Here is a 19,710-nt window from a genome sequence, read left to right on the forward strand (position 1 = left end):
TTGTCAAGTTTCAGTGGGGCAAATAAAGAGGTCATGTCACAGTTGCTTTTCCCCAGGCCATGGAAAAAAAAGGAAAGGCAGCAAGTTTCGTCATGTCAGCTTCTGTCGGATCAATACGGGCTAATGAGAGCTGGGATATTAGAGCAGACAGTCTGTGTCTCATGATACAGAAGCACTGCGGTCGGCGGTGCCCTGCACTCTGTGCCTGCAATCTTTATAAGTGTGACCTTCTGTCGCTGCTGCCCAAAAATACACTAGGACATTTATTGGGTCATTTATGATGGGCACAAAGGTGTGCTCCGGTGAGACTGATCTGTCCGCACACCTTTGTCTCCGCAAGCTTCTGGTCTGAGACTGTATTGCATGTTATTGTCACTCTGTGTACAGCATACTTATGTCTCATTAAGGGGCTTATTTTTCATTTTAATATTCACGGGATATTCCCTGAAAGCTGCCATTTATTTTAAATTTTTTTGGGGGGGAGTACCTGCAAATATTTAGTCTTCCCCCAGATGTACTATGGAGTGATATCTTTGGCAAGCTATTGAAAAGCTTGGGGATGAATCAGAGGTGGATGCTATTAACACAGCGGCTGTGCGAAATTATGCAAAAGCCGCAGTAAAGAGACTCCCACTGCCGGCTTCTGTGATCCGCTGCTGTATCCAGTGACGCAGAATCCGATCACCTGCGTGAACGTCGATCATATGAGTAACTCTGAGGTTACTCAGGATGTCTGGTGGAATTGCGCTATCAGAGCAGTGAAGCTGCGTCTCAGAATGCAGCCATTGACTTTGGCACACTGCAAGAAGGGGCTGACATACAGGCCCGCCATCAAGGGGGGACGGTAGGAACTCCAGTCCCGGGCACTGGCTGAGAGGGGGCCCGGGTGGCAGCAATGAGGATCGCGGGTACAGGCCAGCTGCCTGCGTGGTGCACACCGGCAGGGCTGGCAGCCACGGAGGCACTCAGAGCAGCAGTGTGTATTCTTTCTATTCAGCCGGCCGTGCGACAATCGAAGCTCACGGAACGGCAGCCAATCAGGAGCTGCCAGCTTCTGATTTGGCTCATGGCAGGCTCAATAAAAAGAATACACACTAGTCATGGGCAAAGTGATTCACTGAACTGAGTTGAGACACATGACTCAGTTCAGTGAAGTGTCTCGAGTCAGTGTCTCGGCACATGAGTCATGACTCATTTGTACTGGAATGTGTTGCAGAGACTGCACATGAATCAGTGAGTTGCCAGTGCTGGAGGATCAGTGCTGGACTCATGTGTCACGATCCGGGTATCTGGACGCCATTTCTTACCCATCAGATGCCTCCTAAGGCTGGCTCAGCGCTCCAGGACCGGATCCCATCTGTTATCCTAATGTTCACATTCCTGCATCCTCTCCTGTCTCTCTGAGACGCTGTCACAGTAACGCCTTATTACATCTGGCATGGCGTCTCCCGCGGCCTCCGCCGCCGTCCCTGAGCTTCTGCATGCAGAGTGTCAGAGTGGCGATTACGTCAGCCGCGGCCTCCGCTGTGTCCGCGTGGTTGGATGTGCACTTGTCAGCCTGGCGTCTCCTGTCTCCAGTGGCCGGCGCCGCCATTACTGTTTTCATTACCACATGGATTACAAACCAAACTTCCCTCCAAGTGTCAGCATGGGCGCAGCCATCTTGGATTCTGTCAGCTGATAATTTCCTCCAATCTGTTGTCAGTATTGTTAATCTGCATAATTGCCTAGCCAATCCCTTCCTTGCTGCAGGTATAAATACACTGTGCCTGAGCAAGGAAGGCGTCAGTGCTTTGGTTGTCAAACCTAGTTCCTGTTTGTCTCTCTCCTGTGATTGTCTTCCAGGTTCCAGCTCCTGTCTCAAGACTTCCACCATAGAGACCCGCACCAGCATTCCACCTGCGGTGTAGCCTGACTCTCCAATCCATTGTGGATTCATCTGTTTCCAGCTACAACATTACCTGCTTCCAGCTCAGCTTCCAGCAGAGTACAGCTTCCCTTAAAGGGCCGGTGTCCTTTCTACACTTTACCACTCTCCACCGGTATTATTATTTCTCCGCTCTCAAGTTCTACATTTCAGTTCATATTTCATCGCTCCCAAGTTCATTTATTATTTAACTGGTTCCAGCCAGTATCCACTCCGTGCTAACAACAGTCTGGTTCCAGCCAGTATCCACAGCAGCTGTTTTATCTTCAGCAACCCAGCTTTTCCTGGAACACCAGCTGGCACAATCCTGGGTTATCTCCATTGCTACAGTCGGGCCTGGTAAGGACTTTCCATCTAGAAGATCATAAGAACTATCTCACACTACCAGTGCCCTGTGGCTCCTGCCATCCTGTAGTACCCAGGAACTGTATTTATTCTTTGCTGACTTTTACGTTTTCTTTTACTGCTGCTGTGTTGCGGAGTTGTCATAATAAACATCATTGACTTTTATCCAAGTTGTCGTGGTCACGCCTTCGGGCAGTTATTATTCATGTTACTTACATGTCCAGGGGTCTGATACAACCTCCCAGGTTCCGGTACATCTCAGCCCCTACAACTGAGGCTGCCTCCCGTCAGCTCAGGCCCTCAGTTGTGACAGTAAGCACTGACCTAATGAATCCAGCCGGAGACCAGGATCAAGCGGCCAGGCCGATGCAAGAACTGGCAGCCCGACTAGAACATCAGGAGGCTGCACAGGGCCACATCATCCGCTGTCTCCAGGATCTCTCTACTCGGCTGGATGGGATTCAGACAACTCTCCGTGGATCAGGCGCGTCTGGTGCGTCAACCACAGTGACTCCAGCTATAACCCCACCCACCTTACCCATTTCTGCTCCACGTCTTCATCTTCCAACGCCAGCAAAATTTGACGGATCTCCAAGATTCTGCAGGGGATTTCTCAACCAGTGTGAGATTCAGTTTGAGCTACAACCTGGCAATTTTCCCAGTGACCATACAAAAATTGCCTACATTATTTCTCTTCTCAGTGGCTCAGCCCTTGATTGGGCATCACCGTTATGGGAGAGGTCCGACACCCTGCTATCTTCCTACACTGCCTTCGTGTCAACATTCAGGCGCATCTTCGACGAGCCAGGCCGGGTAACCTCAGCTTCATCCGAGATTCTCCGTTTACGCCAGGGGTCACGTACTGTAGGACAATATCTGATACAGTTCCAGATCCTGGCATCCGAACTGGCATGGAACGACGAGGCCCTGTATGCTGCATTCTGGCATGGCTTATCTGAGCGTATTAAAGATGAGTTAGCTACCAGAGACTTACCTTCTAAGTTAGATGAGCTAATCTCACTCTGCACGAAAGTTGATTTACGTTTCAGAGAGAGAGCAACTGAGCGTGGAAGATCATCTGCTCCAAAATCTTCTGCTCCTCCTCCTCGTCAACTGTCACCATCTAAAGATGAGCCCATGCAACTTGGCAGTTCCCGTTTAACTCCTGCTAAGCGCCGAAGACGTCTCTCCGAGTTTCTCTGTCTCTATTGTGCAGCTCCGTCTCACACCATTAATGCCTGTCCCAAACGTCCGGGAAACTCCAAATCCTAGCTCGCCAAGGAGAGGGCCGGCTAGGAGTAATGATCTCCTCTCCATCTCCTCAAGATTGTAATCTCCCAGTCTCGCTTCAAGTTGCTCAACGTTATCGGAACGTCATTGCCCTCCTTGATTCCGGAGCAGCTGGGAACTTTATTACCGAAGCCTATGTTAAACGGTGGTCCCTACCCACCGAGAGACTTCCTTCGTCCATTTCTTTAACTGCCGTGGATGGCAGCAAAATTTTTGATGCAGTTATTTCTTTAAGGACTCTACCAGTTCGTCTGAGAGTGGGAGTTCTTCATTCCAAACTTATTTCTTTTTTAGTGATTCCAAGAGCCACACATCCTGTGGTCCTGGGCCTTCCATGGCTCCGTCTTCACAATCCTACAATTGATTGGACGACTACGCAAATCCTGGCATGGGGTTCCTCCTGTGCTGAGACATGTTTGTTTAAAGTATTGCCTGTCTGTTCTTCCTCCCCCAGGTCGTCTGATGTTCCACCTCCTCCATATCAAGATTTCACGGATGTGTTCAGTAAAGCTTCTGCTGATATCCTTCCTCCTCATAGAGAATGGGACTGTCCGATTGATCTCGTTCCAGGGAAGATTCCACCTCGAGGCCGAACTTATCCGTTGTCTCTGCCTGAGACGCATTCTATGGAGGAATATATTAAAGAGAACCTAGCAAAGGGGTTCATTCGACCTTCTTCTTCTCCAGCCGGCGCAGGCTTCTTTTTTGTAAAAAAGAAAGATGGTGGTCTGCGGCCGTGCATCGACTACAGAGGTTTGAACGACATTACCATCAAGAACCGTTATCCTTTACCCCTGATTACTGAGCTCTTTGACAGAGTTAGCGGAGCTACCATCTTTACAAAGCTGGACTTGCGAGGTGCATACAATCTCATCCGGATCCGTGAGGGTGACGAGTGGAAGACCGCCTTTAACACCCGTGACGGACATTATGAGTACCTCGTCATGCCCTTCGGATTGAGCAATGCTCCAGCTGTCTTCCAGCATTTTGTCAATGAGATCTTCAGAGACATTCTATACCGTCATGTCGTGGTCTATCTAGACGATATCCTCATTTTTGCCAACGATTTAGAGGAACATCGTTTTTGGGTTAAAGAGGTTCTGTCCCGTCTCCGTGTCAATCATCTCTATTGCAAATTAGAAAAATGCGTCTTTGAAGTCAAGTCCATTCCGTTTCTAGGGTACATTGTGTCCGGTTCCGGACTAGAGATGGATCCTGAGAAACTACAAGCAATCCAAAATTGGCCGGTACCCTTAACCCTCAAAGGGGTCCAGAGGTTCTTGGGGTTCGCCAACTATTACCGAAAGTTTATACGAGACTTTTCCACCATAGTGGCGCCTATTACTGCTTTCACTAAGAAGGGTGCTAACCCGTCCAAGTGGTCTGAAGAAGCCATGCAAGCATTTCATCTGTTAAAACAAAGGTTCATCTCTGCGCCTGTTCTGAAACAGCCTGACATCGACTCTCCTTTCATCTTAGAGGTGGATGCCTCCTCCGTTGGAGTAGGAGCGGTGTTATCTCAGAGGGCTAAAGATGGCCATTTACACCCTTGCAGTTTCTTCTCCCGGAAGTTCTCCCCAGCTGAGCGCAACTATGCCATTGGCGACCAGGAGTTGCTAGCCATCAAGCTCGCTCTAGAAGAGTGGAGGTATCTGTTGGAGGGAGCTTCTCATTCAATCTCCATACTTACAGACCACAAGAACCTTTTATATCTGAAAGGCGCACAATGTCTCAATCCTCGTCAGGCCAGATGGGCACTTTTCTTTTCCAGGTTCGACTTTAAGCTCCAGTTCTGTCCGGGCTCTCAGAATCGCAAGGCCGATGCCCTTTCCCGCTCATGGGAGCAAGAAAATGAGTCAGAGTCTTCAGACAAGCATCCTATTATAAATCCGTTGGCATTCTCCACGGTAGGGATGGACTCTACGCCCCCATCAGGGAAAAGTTTTGTGAAGCCGATGCTAAGGAAGAAGCTCATGCATTGGGCCCATGCTTCCCGTTTTGCCGGACATACAGGTATCCAAAAAACCCTGGAGTTTATCTCTAGGTCCTATTGGTGGCCAACTCTGAAAAAGGACGTCTTGGAGTTTATTGCATCTTGCCCAAAGTGTGCCCAACATAAAGTATCCCGCCAGTCGCCTGCGGGGCAACTGGTTCCACTATCCGTTCCCCGTCGACCATGGACCCACTTGTCGATGGATTTCATTACAGACTTACCCATGTGCAACAAGTTCAATACCATCTGGGTGGTAGTTGACCGGTTCACCAAGATGGCACACTTCATTCCTCTCACCGGTCTTCCGTCAGCTTCCAAGTTGGCTCAAGTATTCATACAAGAGATCTTCCGACTCCACGGTCTTCCTGAAGAAATTATCTCAGATCGAGGAGTTCAATTCACAGCCAAATTCTGGCGAAGTTTATGTCAAGTCCTCCAAGTCAAGCTAAAGTTTTCCACGGCTTACCATCCTCAGACCAATGGTCAAACCGAGAGGGTGAATCAGGACTTGGAGGCCTTCCTCCGCATCTATGTGTCCTCCTCTCAAGATGACTGGGTTCAATTACTTCCCTGGGCCGAGTTCTGTCATAACAACCAGTATCATTCTTCATCTGCTTCAACACCATTCTTCACTAACTTTGGATTCCACCCTAAAGTCCCTGAGTTCCAACCGCTTCCAGCAACTTCTGTTCCCGCAGTGGATATCACCTTGCATCAGTTTGCCAATATCTGGAAGAGCGTACGATCAGCTCTGCTCAAGGCATCGTTCAGGTACAAGAAGTTTGCGGATAAGAAGCGTCGAGCAGTTCCTGCTCTCAAGGTGGGTGATCGGGTATGGTTATCCACGAAGAATTTGAGGTTAAGAGTTCCCAGTATGAAGTTTGCACCTCGCTATATCGGTCCTTTCAAGATTGAACAAGTCATCAATCCTGTTGCTTACAGACTCCAGTTGCCTCCCTTCTTAAAAATACCCAGGACATTCCATGTTTCCCTGTTGAAACCGCTGATCTTGAATCGGTTTCATTCCTCACTTCCTCCAACTCCGAAAGTCCAAACTCAACGAGGCGTTGAGTATGAAGTGGCCAAGATCCTGGACTCACGTCACCGTTACGGTCAACTACAATATCTTATTGACTGGAAGGGTTATGGTCCTGAGGAACGTTCATGGACCAATGCTTCTGATGTCCATGCTCCTGCCTTGGTCCGGAGATTCCATTCCAAGTTTCCTCAAAAGCCAAAGAAGTGTCCTGGGGCCACTCCTAAAGGGGGGGGTGCTGTCACGATCCGGGTATCTGGACGCCATTTCTTACCCATCAGATGCCTCCTAAGGCTGGCTCAGCGCTCCAGGACCGGATCCCATCTGTTATCCTAATGTTCACATTCCTGCATCCTCTCCTGTCTCTCTGAGACGCTGTCACAGTAACGCCTTATTACATCTGGCATGGCGTCTCCAGCGGCCTCCGCCACCGTCCCTGAGCTTCTGCATGCAGAGTGTCAGAGTGGCGATTACGTCAGCCGCGGCCTCCGCTGTGTCCGCGTGGTTGGATGTGCACTTGTCAGCCTGGCGTCTCCTGTCTCCAGTGGCCGGCGCCGCCATTACTGTTTTCATTACCACATGGATTACAAACCAAACTTCCCTCCAAGTGTCTGCATGGGCGCAGCCATCTTGGATTCTGTCAGCTGATCATTTCCTCCAATCTGTTGTCAGTATTGTTAATCTGCATAATTGCCTAGCCAATCCCTTCCTTGCTGCAGGTATAAATACACTGTGCCTGAGCAAGGAAGGCGTCAGTGCTTTGGTTGTCAAACCTAGTTCCTGTTTGTCTCTCTCCTGTGATTGTCTTCCAGGTTCCAGCTCCTGTCTCAAGACTTCCACCATAGAGACCCGCACCAGCAGTCCACCTGCGGTGTAGCCTGACTCTCCAATCCATTGTGGATTCATCTGTTTCCAGCTACAACATTACCTGCTTCCAGCTCAGCTTCCAGCAGAGTACAGCTTCCCTTAAAGGGCCGGTGTCCTTTCTACACTTTACCACTCTCCACCGGTATTATTATTTCTCCGCTCTCAAGTTCTACATTTCAGTTCATATTTCATCGCTCCCAAGTTCATTTATTATTTAACTGGTTCCAGCCAGTATCCACTCCGTGCTAACAACAGTCTGGTTCCAGCCAGTATCCACAGCAGCTGTTTTATCTTCAGCAACCCAGCTTTTCCTGGAACACCAGCTGGCACAATCCTGGGTTATCTCCATTGCTACAGTCGGGCCTGGTAAGGACTTTCCATCTAGAAGATCATAAGAACTATCTCACACTACCAGTGCCCTGTGGCTCCTGCCATCCTGTAGTACCCAGGAACTGTATTTATTCTTTGCTGACTTTTACGTTTTCTTTTACTGCTGCTGTGTTGCGGAGTTGTCATAATAAACATCATTGACTTTTATCCAAGTTGTCGTGGTCACGCCTTCGGGCAGTTATTATTCATGTTACTTACATGTCCAGGGGTCTGATACAACCTCCCAGGTTCCGGTACATCTCAGCCCCTACAACTGAGGCTGCCTCCCGTCAGCTCAGGCCCTCAGTTGTGACATCATGGAGTTATTCAGCTGCAGTGATTGTGCAGTGTATCTGGGGGATGCAGCTGCTTATGCACTGATTGTTAATAATATATTAACATAGATTCACTGTTATCTATGTTGATATATTATTAATAACCACTTATTGCATACTAGTTACAGGTATGATTGAGCAACTGCCAAATTGTTTGTCTGCTTGTGTGCAAGAGGCATTGAATAGGAGCAGCATTTGGAAGGCATGTTGTTCCTTGTAGTGCCAATGGGAGATCCTGGGTGTGGCTCCTGGGTAAGTTAGCTCTCTGCCTGGAAGTGTTTTAGTAATAGCCTTTATCATGAGGCCTACTGTGACAAATTACATGGCCCTATGTGGGCACTGCTATTATGTAGGTTAGGACTGCTGTATCGGAGAAGCCGTGACGTGGCCAGCAGCTAAACATGTGTTTGCAAACATTTGTGACTAATTCTCTGAATTTTATTACCAGATAGGTTCAGGGATGGTTACAGGTAATTTTCAGTGTGCGGAAGGGAATTTAGGGGTGGGGATTTGCACCCTCCTCCTCTCTATCTGTTGTTTGTCTGTGACCCCTCCCCCTTCCAGCACCTGATATATAATTATCTCCAGGTATGATTGAGCAACTGCCAAATTGTTTGTCTGCTTGTGTGCAAGAGGCATTGAATGGGAGCAGCATTTGGAAGGCATGTTGTTCCTTGTAGTGCCAATGGGAGATCCTGGGGGTGGCTCCTGGGTAAGTTAGCTCTCTGTCTGGAAGTGTTTTAGTAATAGCCTTTATCATGAGGCCTACTGTGACAAATTACATGGCCCTATGTGGGCACTGCTGTTATGTAGGTTAGGACTGCTGTATCGGAGAAGCCGTGACGTGGCCAGCAGCTAAACATGTGTTTGCAAACATTTGTGACTAATTCTCTGAATTTTATTACCAGATAGGTTCAGGGATGGTTACAGGTAATTTTCAGTGTGCGGAAGGGAATTTAGGGGTGGGGATTTGCACCCCCCTCCTCTCTGTCTGTTGTTTGTCTGTGACCCCTCCCCCTTCCAGCACCTGATATATAATTATCTCCAGGTATGATTGAGAAACTGCCAAATTGTTTGTCTGCTTGTGTGCAAGAGGCATTGAATGGGAGCAGCATTTGGAAGGCATGTTGTTCCTTGTAGTGCCAATGGGAGATCCTGGGGGTGGCTCCTGGGTAAGTTAGCTCTTTGTCTGGAAGTGTTTTAGTAATAGCCTTTATCATGAGGCCTACTGTGACAAATGACATGGCCCTATGTGGGCACTGCTATTATGTAGGTTAGGACTGCTGTATCGGAGAAGCCGTGACATGGCCAGCAGCTAAACATGTGTTTGCAAACATTTGTGACTAATTCTCTGAATTTTATTACCAGATAGGTTCAGGGATGGTTACAGGTAATTTTCAGTGTGCGGAAGGGAATTTAGGGGTGGGGATTAGCACCCCCCTCCTCTCTGTCTGTTGTTTGTCTGTGACCCCTCCCCCTTCCAGCACCTGATATATAATTATCTCCAGGTATGATTGAGCAACTGCCAAATTGTTTGTCGGCCTTCCAAGTTTGTCAGTCCCGGGCCCCATCATTTCTGATGGCAGCCCTGCTGACACACCCCTGTGTTCAGGAATGCTGCCTTCGAGACATCGCAAACCCAGATGTGCACATGTGCAGTGAGGCTTCTGTGTATGTGCCGACCTTATGCTAAGAATAGCGTCTACCTCTGAATCAGCCTTTTTATACCTTATATATTTAAATTCCTCTTAGAAGATTTCTAAAGTATATACTTTGTCTATGTCACAATAATAGATTGCTCAATTTCTTATTTAAAAAAAACAATAAAATACTTAACAAGTTTAGAGCTGAGAAAGGGGCAGATGTACTAAGCCTTGTAGAGTGATAAAGTGGAGAGAGATAAAGGGCCTATTTCATGTTTCTGCTCAATGCCGATGTTCAGGCGCTGGATTATCGGCAGACTGAGCATGTGCTGCTAGTGTATTGGGCACGCGACAAGGCACCTTTGCGATCGCGCTTGCAGTGACATGATATATGCAGAGCGATTAACAGGAAGGGTCCGTTTGGGGGAGGTAACGGGGTGTGGCAGCAAAAACACAGGCGTGTCGTGGCTACTTTCGGGTTGTGTAACTGCTACGATCATGTACATAACAAACATGGCGCCAGTGTTGCTCTGCTGCGACCAGTCTGCATAGCCATTGGCAGATCCAGATTAAGGGGGGTGCCCATGGTGTCATTACTCCAGGCCCCCCTGTGTTAAGGGGCCCCCCGGCCAGAGCACTGCCCTACAGGTTGCCGGGGCAGGAGGGATCCACGCTGTGCATGTGGCTTCCTCCCCACTCCTCTCGGCAGCACGTAGGGGACTGAGTCAAGCAATCTCCAGCCTTCGCTGCTGCCAGGAGAGATGCTGCTGATGGCAGAGGCTGGAGATTGCTTGACTCAGTCCCCGACCGTGCTGCCCGAGAGGAGGGGGGAGGAAGTCACATGCACAGCCGCATTCCTCCCCCAGCAGCGTGGATCCCTCCTGCCCCGGTAGCCTGGTGTCTTCTCTTCTCCCCCTGCTGCAGCATGGCTCCCGTTGCCTGTGACCGCGGGAGGTGAGCAGCGCGTGCAGCGCGCGCGCGGGGGGGGGGGCTCCTGTCTTTGGTGCCCTGGGCCCCCCGAGGGCTTGATCCGTCCCTGGCCATAGGTCAACCCTAGCAGTCGATGTTCCTTGTTATTGTGTATAGGCTGCAAATATGTACGTAGTTGTGAATGAGTTTGCAATGGCTCCGGTGGGCGTCTATCTTCTTTTCTGGGCGGCAGCTTCACCTGTGATGATTAGCAGTTCCATCGCCTATAAAGTCGCAGCTATGTAGTCAAGTGCGTACAAACATAAATTAGCCACAAAGTACCAACCAATCAACTCCTAACTATCATTTTTCAAACACAGCCTGTAACATGACAATTAAGAGCTGATTGACTCGTACTTTATCTCTCTCCACTTTATCACTCGCCAAGGCTTAGAACTTTTCCCCAAGTCTGTTGTTATTAATGGGAAGGTGTTGACAGGTAAGAAAAAGGCTTTCATTTGAACCGTTTAGTTTTGTTATGATTAATGTCAGTTAACAGCATATTTCAATGTTTTCATTTTGTTTTACATTCTTTTTGCCTTTCTTTTTCATCTTCTTTATGTAATCAGGTGCCAGCAATATTTTGATTGGTAAAACACTGAAAGACTGCAACCAAAGGTTGATTTTAGCACAAGATCCGTGCCAGTATTGTCTGGGCTGAAAATGAAACGCTTGGAGCAAATATATCAGTCTATTATATTACTGTAAACCCTTATAACTACATTATGGGCTATATTGGAGCCAGGGGAATAAGTACAGTAATATTACGTAAAGACCTCTTTCATACTGCTTCAAGCTTGTGTTACTTTTAAACTCATGGAAGGAGAGAGAATTGACTGCATAGGAAAGGAATGAGTTAAACATCTTGTGAGGGGTGGACTTAGCTGTGAGGAAAGTACAGCCTTTGGAAAAAGGGGAGGGTTAATATATATAGTGAAGGCTAGGCCATTTTGCTCTCTCTTGTTGGTGATTTGCCTTGGGTGAGTGCTGCAGTGCAGAATCTCCCCATTTATTGTCAGTGTGGAATTGTCTTATTGTCAAGCCTCTTTGCCTTCCATTGCCTCCTTTTGTACCATGGCTGCCTCTCGCCCTCGCCGCTCGGTAGGAACCCCAGCTCGGTACCGCATTTCGGGCGGTGGGGCTGGGCCCGAGGCCGGGCTGGCTGGCCCTGGGGACGGCATCCCGTCCCCTGGGGCCGCCGCAGGCTCGGCGGGGACACGGAGTGGCGGTCCAGGTCAGCCTTGCCGCTGGGGGCTGGGCCGGCTTTGCCGGCCAGGCGCGGGCGGCGGGGTAGGCCGGAGGTCCGGTCAGGCCGCCCGGAGGTGGAAGGGCAGCAGCCCTCACCTCCGAGCGCGGCAGGGGAAGCATCGGTGTCGGGCGCCCGCAGGCGCGTGCATGCGCGCCGCGGTGGGCGCCCGTCGCTGGAGCAGCACTTGTCTCCAATTGCTTCCCCCTTGCCGAGGCCGAGTGCAGGTGCCAGGCGAGGGGGGGGGACCAGGCGGGAGGCGGCTGTTAGCCGGGCGAGGCCCGTCGCGGGGCCTCGCGCGGCGGATCGGCAAGGGGATGCGGCCGGGAGCTTGCTGGCGGGAAGCGGTGGGACGCGCGCACGGGGTGCGCGCGCGCCCACGCTCGCCACAGGCGGTGCCATTCGTGCACAAATGCGCGCAGCGGTGCCGCTAGTCTCCTTGTCTCCCCAGCTTACCCCCCGGAGTCCGGCGGGGGGCGGGCGGGGAGGAGAGGCAGGGAGGCCATGGAGGGCAACAGGGCTGCACACACCTGCATGAGCTCTCGCCGCGGGACCCACCCAGCGGGCGGAGGTAGCTCCAGCCTGCGGGGGGTGGGTGCCCGCGGGGGGGAGGAGAGTGACGGCGGCGCTGGCTCTGACGGGCGGGCGCAGGAGGAGAGGCAAGATTGGTGGGGGACCGGGCCGCTGGAGGTCAGGGGCGCTGCCGGTTCCCCACCAGGCCGATCTGGGCGCCTGTTGGGCGGGCCGGCCGGCGCGCGCCGACGCCGGCTCGGGAGCCCACGAGGGACGACGCCGGGTTTTGGGGTGGGCAAGACCCCTCCGGAACCCTGGCGTCGGCCCTGGCCACGGTGGTGGCGGCGTTGGGGCCGTTGGCCGCGGCCGGGTCCCCGGGAGTGGGGAACAGTTCCGGCGCGCCGGCAGCGGCTGGCGGGTCCGGTGCGCGGGCAGTGTCGGCAGCGCAGCGGGTTGCTCGCACCTGCAGGGAGCTCGGAGCGGCCGTGGCGCAGCTCGATCATCGTGTCGGGCGGGACGAACAGGGGCATGTGGAGGCGACGCCTGCCCCCCGGGGTGCTAGGCATTCACCGCAACTGCTGTCTGGGTCCTCTGCTCCGTTTTCTTATGCAGGTGAGCGCGGGGACGTGGAGATGACGGAGTCCGAGGACGAGGAGGTCGGATTTGCCACGCCGGAGGATTCCGTGTTGGAGCAGTCGACGGCATCAGGTGAGGTGGTGCAGGCGGTATCGGGCTCCTCCACGCGCTCTAGTTCTCGCAGCTCTTCCTCTTCCTCCTCTTCCTCTTCGCTGTCGTCGCCTGCGTCCGAAGTCAGTAGTACGACTAGGGCGAAGAAGCGGGCGACGAAATTCGCCAAGAGGGCGGCAGGTCAGCAGAAAAGGCGGAAGAGGCGCAAGCAGCTTAGCGAGGACGCTCGCAGGGCCAAGAAGCGCCGCGATTTGCCAGGGGTTGTCCGCTGCGACTACACTGCAGTGATGCGGGGGCTGAGGGACAGCTGCCGTAGGAAGATCCGCAGGGGGGACTACGTCGATGTGTTCGTCTTGACAAAGGACGTAAAGAAGGACTATAAGTCGGCGGCAGCAAAGAAGGTCATCGGGGCCGAGGCCTTCCGTACCTTCGACAACTGGCTGGCCGGCTTTTGGGTCTTCGCGGCTTGTTACCTAGAAGATAGGCCGGACGAGCACATGAACATCATTCGGTACCTGCATCTCATACACGATATGCAGTGCACATCGTCGGGCACTGAGTGGCGTAGGTATGACGAGGAATTCCGGGAGAAGCAGGACGGGTTACAGGTCATTGGCTTTGGGTGCAAGGACGTGGAAGTCTGGCTCAAAGTCACTCGAGCTTCGCGACAGACTAAGGACCCCCGGAACGCGGGGGCGGACGGGCACCGCGCAGGGTCGTCCGCCCAAGAGTCCGGCGCGGACGGCGGATCGGCCAAGACAGGTAGGTCGGCCGTCCGTGCAGGGAGGCAAGCCGCCGCAAAAGGAAAATGCTTCGCGTTTAACAACGCGGCCTGTTCCTTCGGCAAGCAGTGTCGTTTTCGACATTCGTGCTTGCAATGTGGCGGTTCCCCCCCAGCCTCCTCCTGCTTTAAAGGCAGTCGTCAGGGTGCCCGGGGTAAGCAAACTTACCCAAGACCGGGCGCGGGCAGGAGCGCTCCGCAGAGCTCCAACGCCAATTAAGTTGGATACGATGGGCAAGTGGTTGGATTGGTATCCAAATAGGGCGGATGCAAAATTTCTGTTTTCCGGTTTTCGTTTTGGTTTTCGCTTGCCTGTTGCGAGCGAGGTGTCGGTTCGGGCCCAGCGGAACCTCCAGTCGGCCCGAGCCTTGCCGTTGGTGCTGCGGGAGAAAGTGGATAAGGAGGTCAGGTTGGGCAGGATGGAGGGACCGTTTATCTCACCCCCGGTGGATGGTTTGGTCATCTCTCCGGTGGGGGTGGTTCCCAAGAAGACTCCAGGCGCTTTTAGGCTCATTCAGCATCTTTCTTACCCGTCGGGGGCGTCGGTCAATGACGCGATACCGCCGGCTCATTGCTCGGTGGTGTATCAGTCGTTTGACGAGGCATTGGAGCTGGTCTGCAGTCACGGGACTGGGGCCCTCATGGCTAAGATTGATGTTGAGTCCGCTTTTCAGTTGCTGCCGTTACATCCGGACTCGTTCCGTTTTATGGGTTTTCGGATTGGAGCGGAGTATTTCATCGACAAATGTTTGCCGATGGGATGTTCCGTTTCATGCTCGTTTTTCGAACGGTTTAGCACATTTCTACATTGGTGCGTGGAGTCTTCGTCAGGGGGTCACGGGGTCGCCCATTACCTCGATGATTTCCTGTGTGCAGGTCCAGCAAATTCACCGCGGTGCGGCGACTTGCTTTTCAGCATCCGAGCTCTGTTTTTCCACTTTGGCGTTCCCGTGCCGAGGATAAAACAGAGGGACCGGTCTCCTGTTTGTCATTTTTGGGGATTGAAATTGACACGGTGGCGGGATCGTGTCGACTGCCTCGGGACAAGGTGGTGAAGCTCCGCGACGCTATTTGCCGGTTCGAGGGGTCGCGTAAAGTCACGCTGCGGCTGGCGCAGTCCTTGCTGGGCATGTTGAACTTTGCTTGTCGGGTAATCCCGAAGGGCAGGGTTTTCTGCCGGAAGCTAGAAAGGGCGACTGCGGGGTGTGCCAGACCACACCATTTCGTGCGCCTGTCCTCCGAGATTAAGAGGGATTTGGCCGTATGGGCCTCGTTCCTGGAGGACTTCAACGGGGTGTGTATATGGCAGGCACCAACGGTCGACAGCGCTAGGTTGCAGCTGTTCACCGACGCAGCGGGTGCCTCTGGATTCGGTTGCTATCTGGAGGGATCTTGGTGCGCGGCATCGTGGCCGGCTGAATGGCATCGCGAAGGTTTAACTAAGGACCTCTTGCTTCTTGAGCTTTTCCCCATTATGGTGGCGCTGGAGGTCTGGGGCGATCGGCTGGCCCATCGCAGCATCTTGTTTAGATGTGACAATCTGGGCGTGGTGCATGCGATAAATAACCAGAGGGCGAAGTCGCTGGTGGTTCTGAGGGTGCTGGGACAGTTGCTATTGACATGCCTGCGTAGGAACATGTGGTTCCGCGCGCAGCATGTGCCTGGTCTGGAGAACGGAAATGCCGACGCATTGTCGCGAGGGCAGTGGGAAAGGTTTTGGTTGTTGGCACCCGAGGCCGACAAGCATGGTTTTCATTGTCCCGGTTATGTCTGGCAGGTGATCGGGACGGACTGGAGGGTCTAGCGTTGCGGTCAGTCGCGCCAACCACGCTGAAGGCCTACGGGCAAGCTTGGAGAGAGTGGGAGGAGTTTGTTCGAGGACGAAATCAACAAGGTAAGAGCGGGCATCGGATGATGCTTTCTTTTATTTGGCAGCTGTACGTTTCGGGTAGGTTCAGAGCGGTGGTATCCCGGTACTTGGCTGGTATTTCGTTTTTCAGCAAAATCAAGGGCGTCCCTGACGTGACGAAAAGTGGGATTCTGCTGAAGGCGATGAAAGGATGGGCGCGCGTCGCGCCGGCGCCGCCTGACAAGAGGCGGCCCATTGATGCGGCCTTGCTGCCGGCTGTCTTCAGGGCAGTTGGAGGTATCGCGTCGTCCATGTTTGAGTCGCTGTTGTTCAGTTTGGTGTTCTCAATGGCTTACCATGCGGCCTTTAGGGTTTCGGAATTGGTAGCGCCTTCTAAGCGAGCAGATTCGCGCATGCTTGTCGGGGACGTGGTGGTGGGTGAGAGGTCCTTGCTATGCAGATTGCGTCGCTCTAAGACGGACCAAGTGGGGAGAGGTCGATGGGTCACCTTGGTTCCGGCACTTGAGGAGAGCATTTGCCCAGTAAGGTTGGCAGTGCAATATGAGGCAGTACGGCCCAACGGTCGGGGGTCATGGCTGCTGCATTATGACGGGCTGCCGGTGACGAAATATCAATTTCGTTGGATGCTGGGTCGCTGTCTGGCGAGCTTGGGCCTTCCACCCGCTGCTTTCGGGACACATTCCTTCCGCATAGGGGCTGCGACGTCGGCTGCGGCGGCGGGATTTTCCATGGCTGAAATCCAGGCGGTGGGGCGATGGAAGTCGTCAAGTTACAGACGATATATTCGCCCCGTTGCATGAGATGTTGGCTTGCGCGTGGTTTCTTGTTTAATTATTGTTGTTATAATCATGTTGTTACAGTTCAGTACGTTCTTGTATTGTGCGTTTGTTTGTCTTCCCGTTTTATCCTACTCAGGGATTAGCCACTCGCCGTTGCTGGCATGAGCCGGCAGCGGGGGTCTGGAGTTCTTTTGCGATTTTTTGCCTGACTTGACGGACTGAATTCTAATCCACAATTCGGCTGATCAGTTCTAATCAAAGTCCCTCAGCAGGTTTTTACGCTTTCACCTCCAGCTGAGTTCTTACCAGTTTTTTCCCTTTTATACCCCCCCCCCCACCCGTTTAATTTCTTATTTTAATTTGATTTTTCCCATTGTGTGTTTATGTCCGCTTCAAATTGGCTAGAAGCTTGTGCAGATCGGCTAGGCCGTGACTTCTGCAATAAACGAAAACTAAATTTTTTCTTTTGGCAGATCCTTCAGGTTAATGCAGATGTTTCCTAGGCATTTAATAAACAATGGTATAGATAATTAGTAACCAATTTTACCCCCTTTTCCTCCTCTTCAGGTTGTTTTGAAGATGACTTGGCGATTTGGGTGGTTGGCCACTCTTATGTGTATTGGGCCGCCAAGTTTTTGGCCTCGGAGGGGGCTCAGATGTTTCCTAGGGCTCAGGGAGTTCGTTGGCTTGGTTGGCGAGGGATGATGTGGAAAGATCTGAGGAGTAGACTTGTCAGTCAGGCCAGCAAGCATGGAGTCCCTAGGGTGCTGGTTGTCCATCTAGGTGGCAACGACCTGGGGAAGAGGACATCTTTGGAGTTGCGGTGGGCCATGATACAGGATCTGGCAAGTGTGGCCGCAGCATGGACCAATTGCGTATTGGTGTTCTCCTTGATGGTGCCAAGGCTGAGTTGGCGAGGTGTGGCGGACGGTCGCCTGATTGATGAGGCCAGAAAGAAGGTGAATGGGACGGTGGCGAAGTGGGTGCTGTCCCACGGAGGCGAGGTAGTTCGCCACCCTAGGATTCGGTTCTGAGACAGTCACCTTTTTCGGCCTGATGGTGTGCATCTATCCAATGAGGGGATGATGTTTTTCCTGGAGGATCTGTGTCTAGTGTTGCAGGAGTTAGGGTGAGGTTATGGTGGCGGTGCAAAGACTCTGGGGTAGAGTCTTTCGGTGTTGGCGGAAAAGAACGGCAGTTTGTAGTTGTATGGTAAGCTATAGTGATTTACAGTTTGGTGTGGTTTAGGTGCACTCACCTCCATCGACTTTTTGGCCGCTCGACCACCCGTCCGGGAGGCAGCGGCAGGGCACCCATCAGGGTGGGTAGTCACTGTGGGGGTTGAGTTGTCACCTATTACCGATTTTGATAGTTTGTAGTTAAATTAGGATGGTTTCGAATTTTAGCATTTTAATGTTAGCGTTAGTTTAATAGAGCCGTTCTTTTTTCTGCCACCATATGCCGGCTGAATCGGCATCTTAACAAAGTTTTCATTTACAGGTTTGCTATGGTTAGGGTCAAATAAATAGCTAGCAATTTTTCTGCCAAATTCAAGTCTCCGTGTCTTTATTTCTTGGTATTAGAGGTAACGAATGCTTTACTTTGAATGAAGGGGTCCACCAAATATCACTAGGATGTTTATTGTCATAGTGCTGTTTATCACCCTGTATGCTAATAAATAATAGCTCATTGGGCTGCAATGGGGTCTGATGTCAGCAGCTATTGGTGATAAAAGCCATATACATAAATATCATTGCAGAGATACCGCACATAAAACAAACCATATTGGTCATTAGGAAATGTGAGCAAGCTGTGTCCTACTTGCCTCTCTATTCCGTTCATCTTATGGCGATGTTTCCTGGACATGAGAAGTCCGCCTCCCCAAGCGGCCTGTGCCAATAGAAATAACACAGGTCACATGACAATGACTATAAAAGACTGGCTGTAAGTCCTTGATATGACATTATTGTTCTACGTGACTGTTACTTACATCCACATGAAGCCAGAGGTTGTACTTTTCACATATGTCCGCTATTTCATCTATGGGGTCAAATGCACCGTAGACTGTTGTCCCTGCTGTAGCATTCACATAAAGTGGGACGTGCCCCTGCAACATACCCCACACAAGATATTATAAGTATGTTATGTAGCACATGTTAAGATTGTAGCTTATATTATGTTGCTATCAGTTTTGCATATGATGCACACTAGGTGGGCATGATTCCCAAATTAATAGTAGCCCTATGGGACTGGAGATAGGGTCCAGTGAAGTACGTACCTATGTGCAAATGGGATGCAGTTAATATACCGGCTCTCGGGAGCCCAGCAAAAAGGATACCGACGCCGGAATGCTAACCACAGCCCCACATTGCCACTTGGAAATACAAGTGGCAAGCGACAGCCGGCATCCCGTCTGCCGGTTTCCTGTATGTATTCTGTGAAAACTGACAAGTGTTAGGATAGTATGTGCTTCCCTAGTGATGTCTGGGTGTAATTTATTATTACATTTCCAGTTCTTTATGAACCTATTCAAACAAATTACTTACATAAAGTAAGTAACATGGATATGGATAGGCATGGTTTTCTCATATATGAGGTTTACATTATGTGGCTGACTCTGAGGTGGAGGTAAAGCAGAAAAAAAGATCGTAACTTTGTATTTGGAACAAACTCTTGCAATGTAGGAGGAGCAAATATATTTATGTTTTTTTTGCATGCAGGGTAAATGCTGGATGCTTTTGCATGTAGCCCACAAATGCTGGACAGCTTTATATTACACAGCAATGTTAGAACTAAGTTAGGAGGACACAACCCACCCAAATCGAACTGTCTGCACATGTTACATCTGCCCCACCTGCAGTGCAGCATGGTTTTGCCAAGGTGCACAATTACTTGATTTGCTCCCAACTCAGAATCAGGCCCTATATGTCCTCTTCACTTTTGTTATCTTTGTTCATACCCATCTAAAGGTCATAACCAAGAAGGAGAAGATGCAGTTAACACATGAGGCCCAGTTTGGCCCTGGGTGATTAATCTGAAATAATTTATCCTTCTCCCTTG

General features: G+C 51.2%; 1 protein-coding gene across 4 annotated transcripts in view; it reads right to left on the minus strand.

Annotated features, from left to right (window-relative positions):
- Positions 1-19,710, minus strand: part of GAD1 (glutamate decarboxylase 1) — a 162,104-nt gene that overhangs the window by 33,961 nt on the left and 108,433 nt on the right. For all 4 annotated transcript variants that reach the window (XM_063933493.1, XM_063933495.1, XM_063933494.1 and 1 more), the window contains 2 exons: positions 18,641-18,757; positions 18,476-18,540 (listed from right to left, as the gene is read on the minus strand). In XM_063933493.1, coding sequence (XP_063789563.1) covers positions 18,476-18,540; positions 18,641-18,757 — 182 coding nt within the window. The remainder of the gene's footprint in view (positions 1-18,475; positions 18,541-18,640; positions 18,758-19,710) is intronic.

Source organism: Pseudophryne corroboree, chromosome 7 (genome assembly GCF_028390025.1).
Source record: "Pseudophryne corroboree isolate aPseCor3 chromosome 7, aPseCor3.hap2, whole genome shotgun sequence".
In the NCBI taxonomy this organism is placed as follows: Eukaryota; Metazoa; Chordata; class Amphibia; order Anura; family Myobatrachidae; genus Pseudophryne; species Pseudophryne corroboree.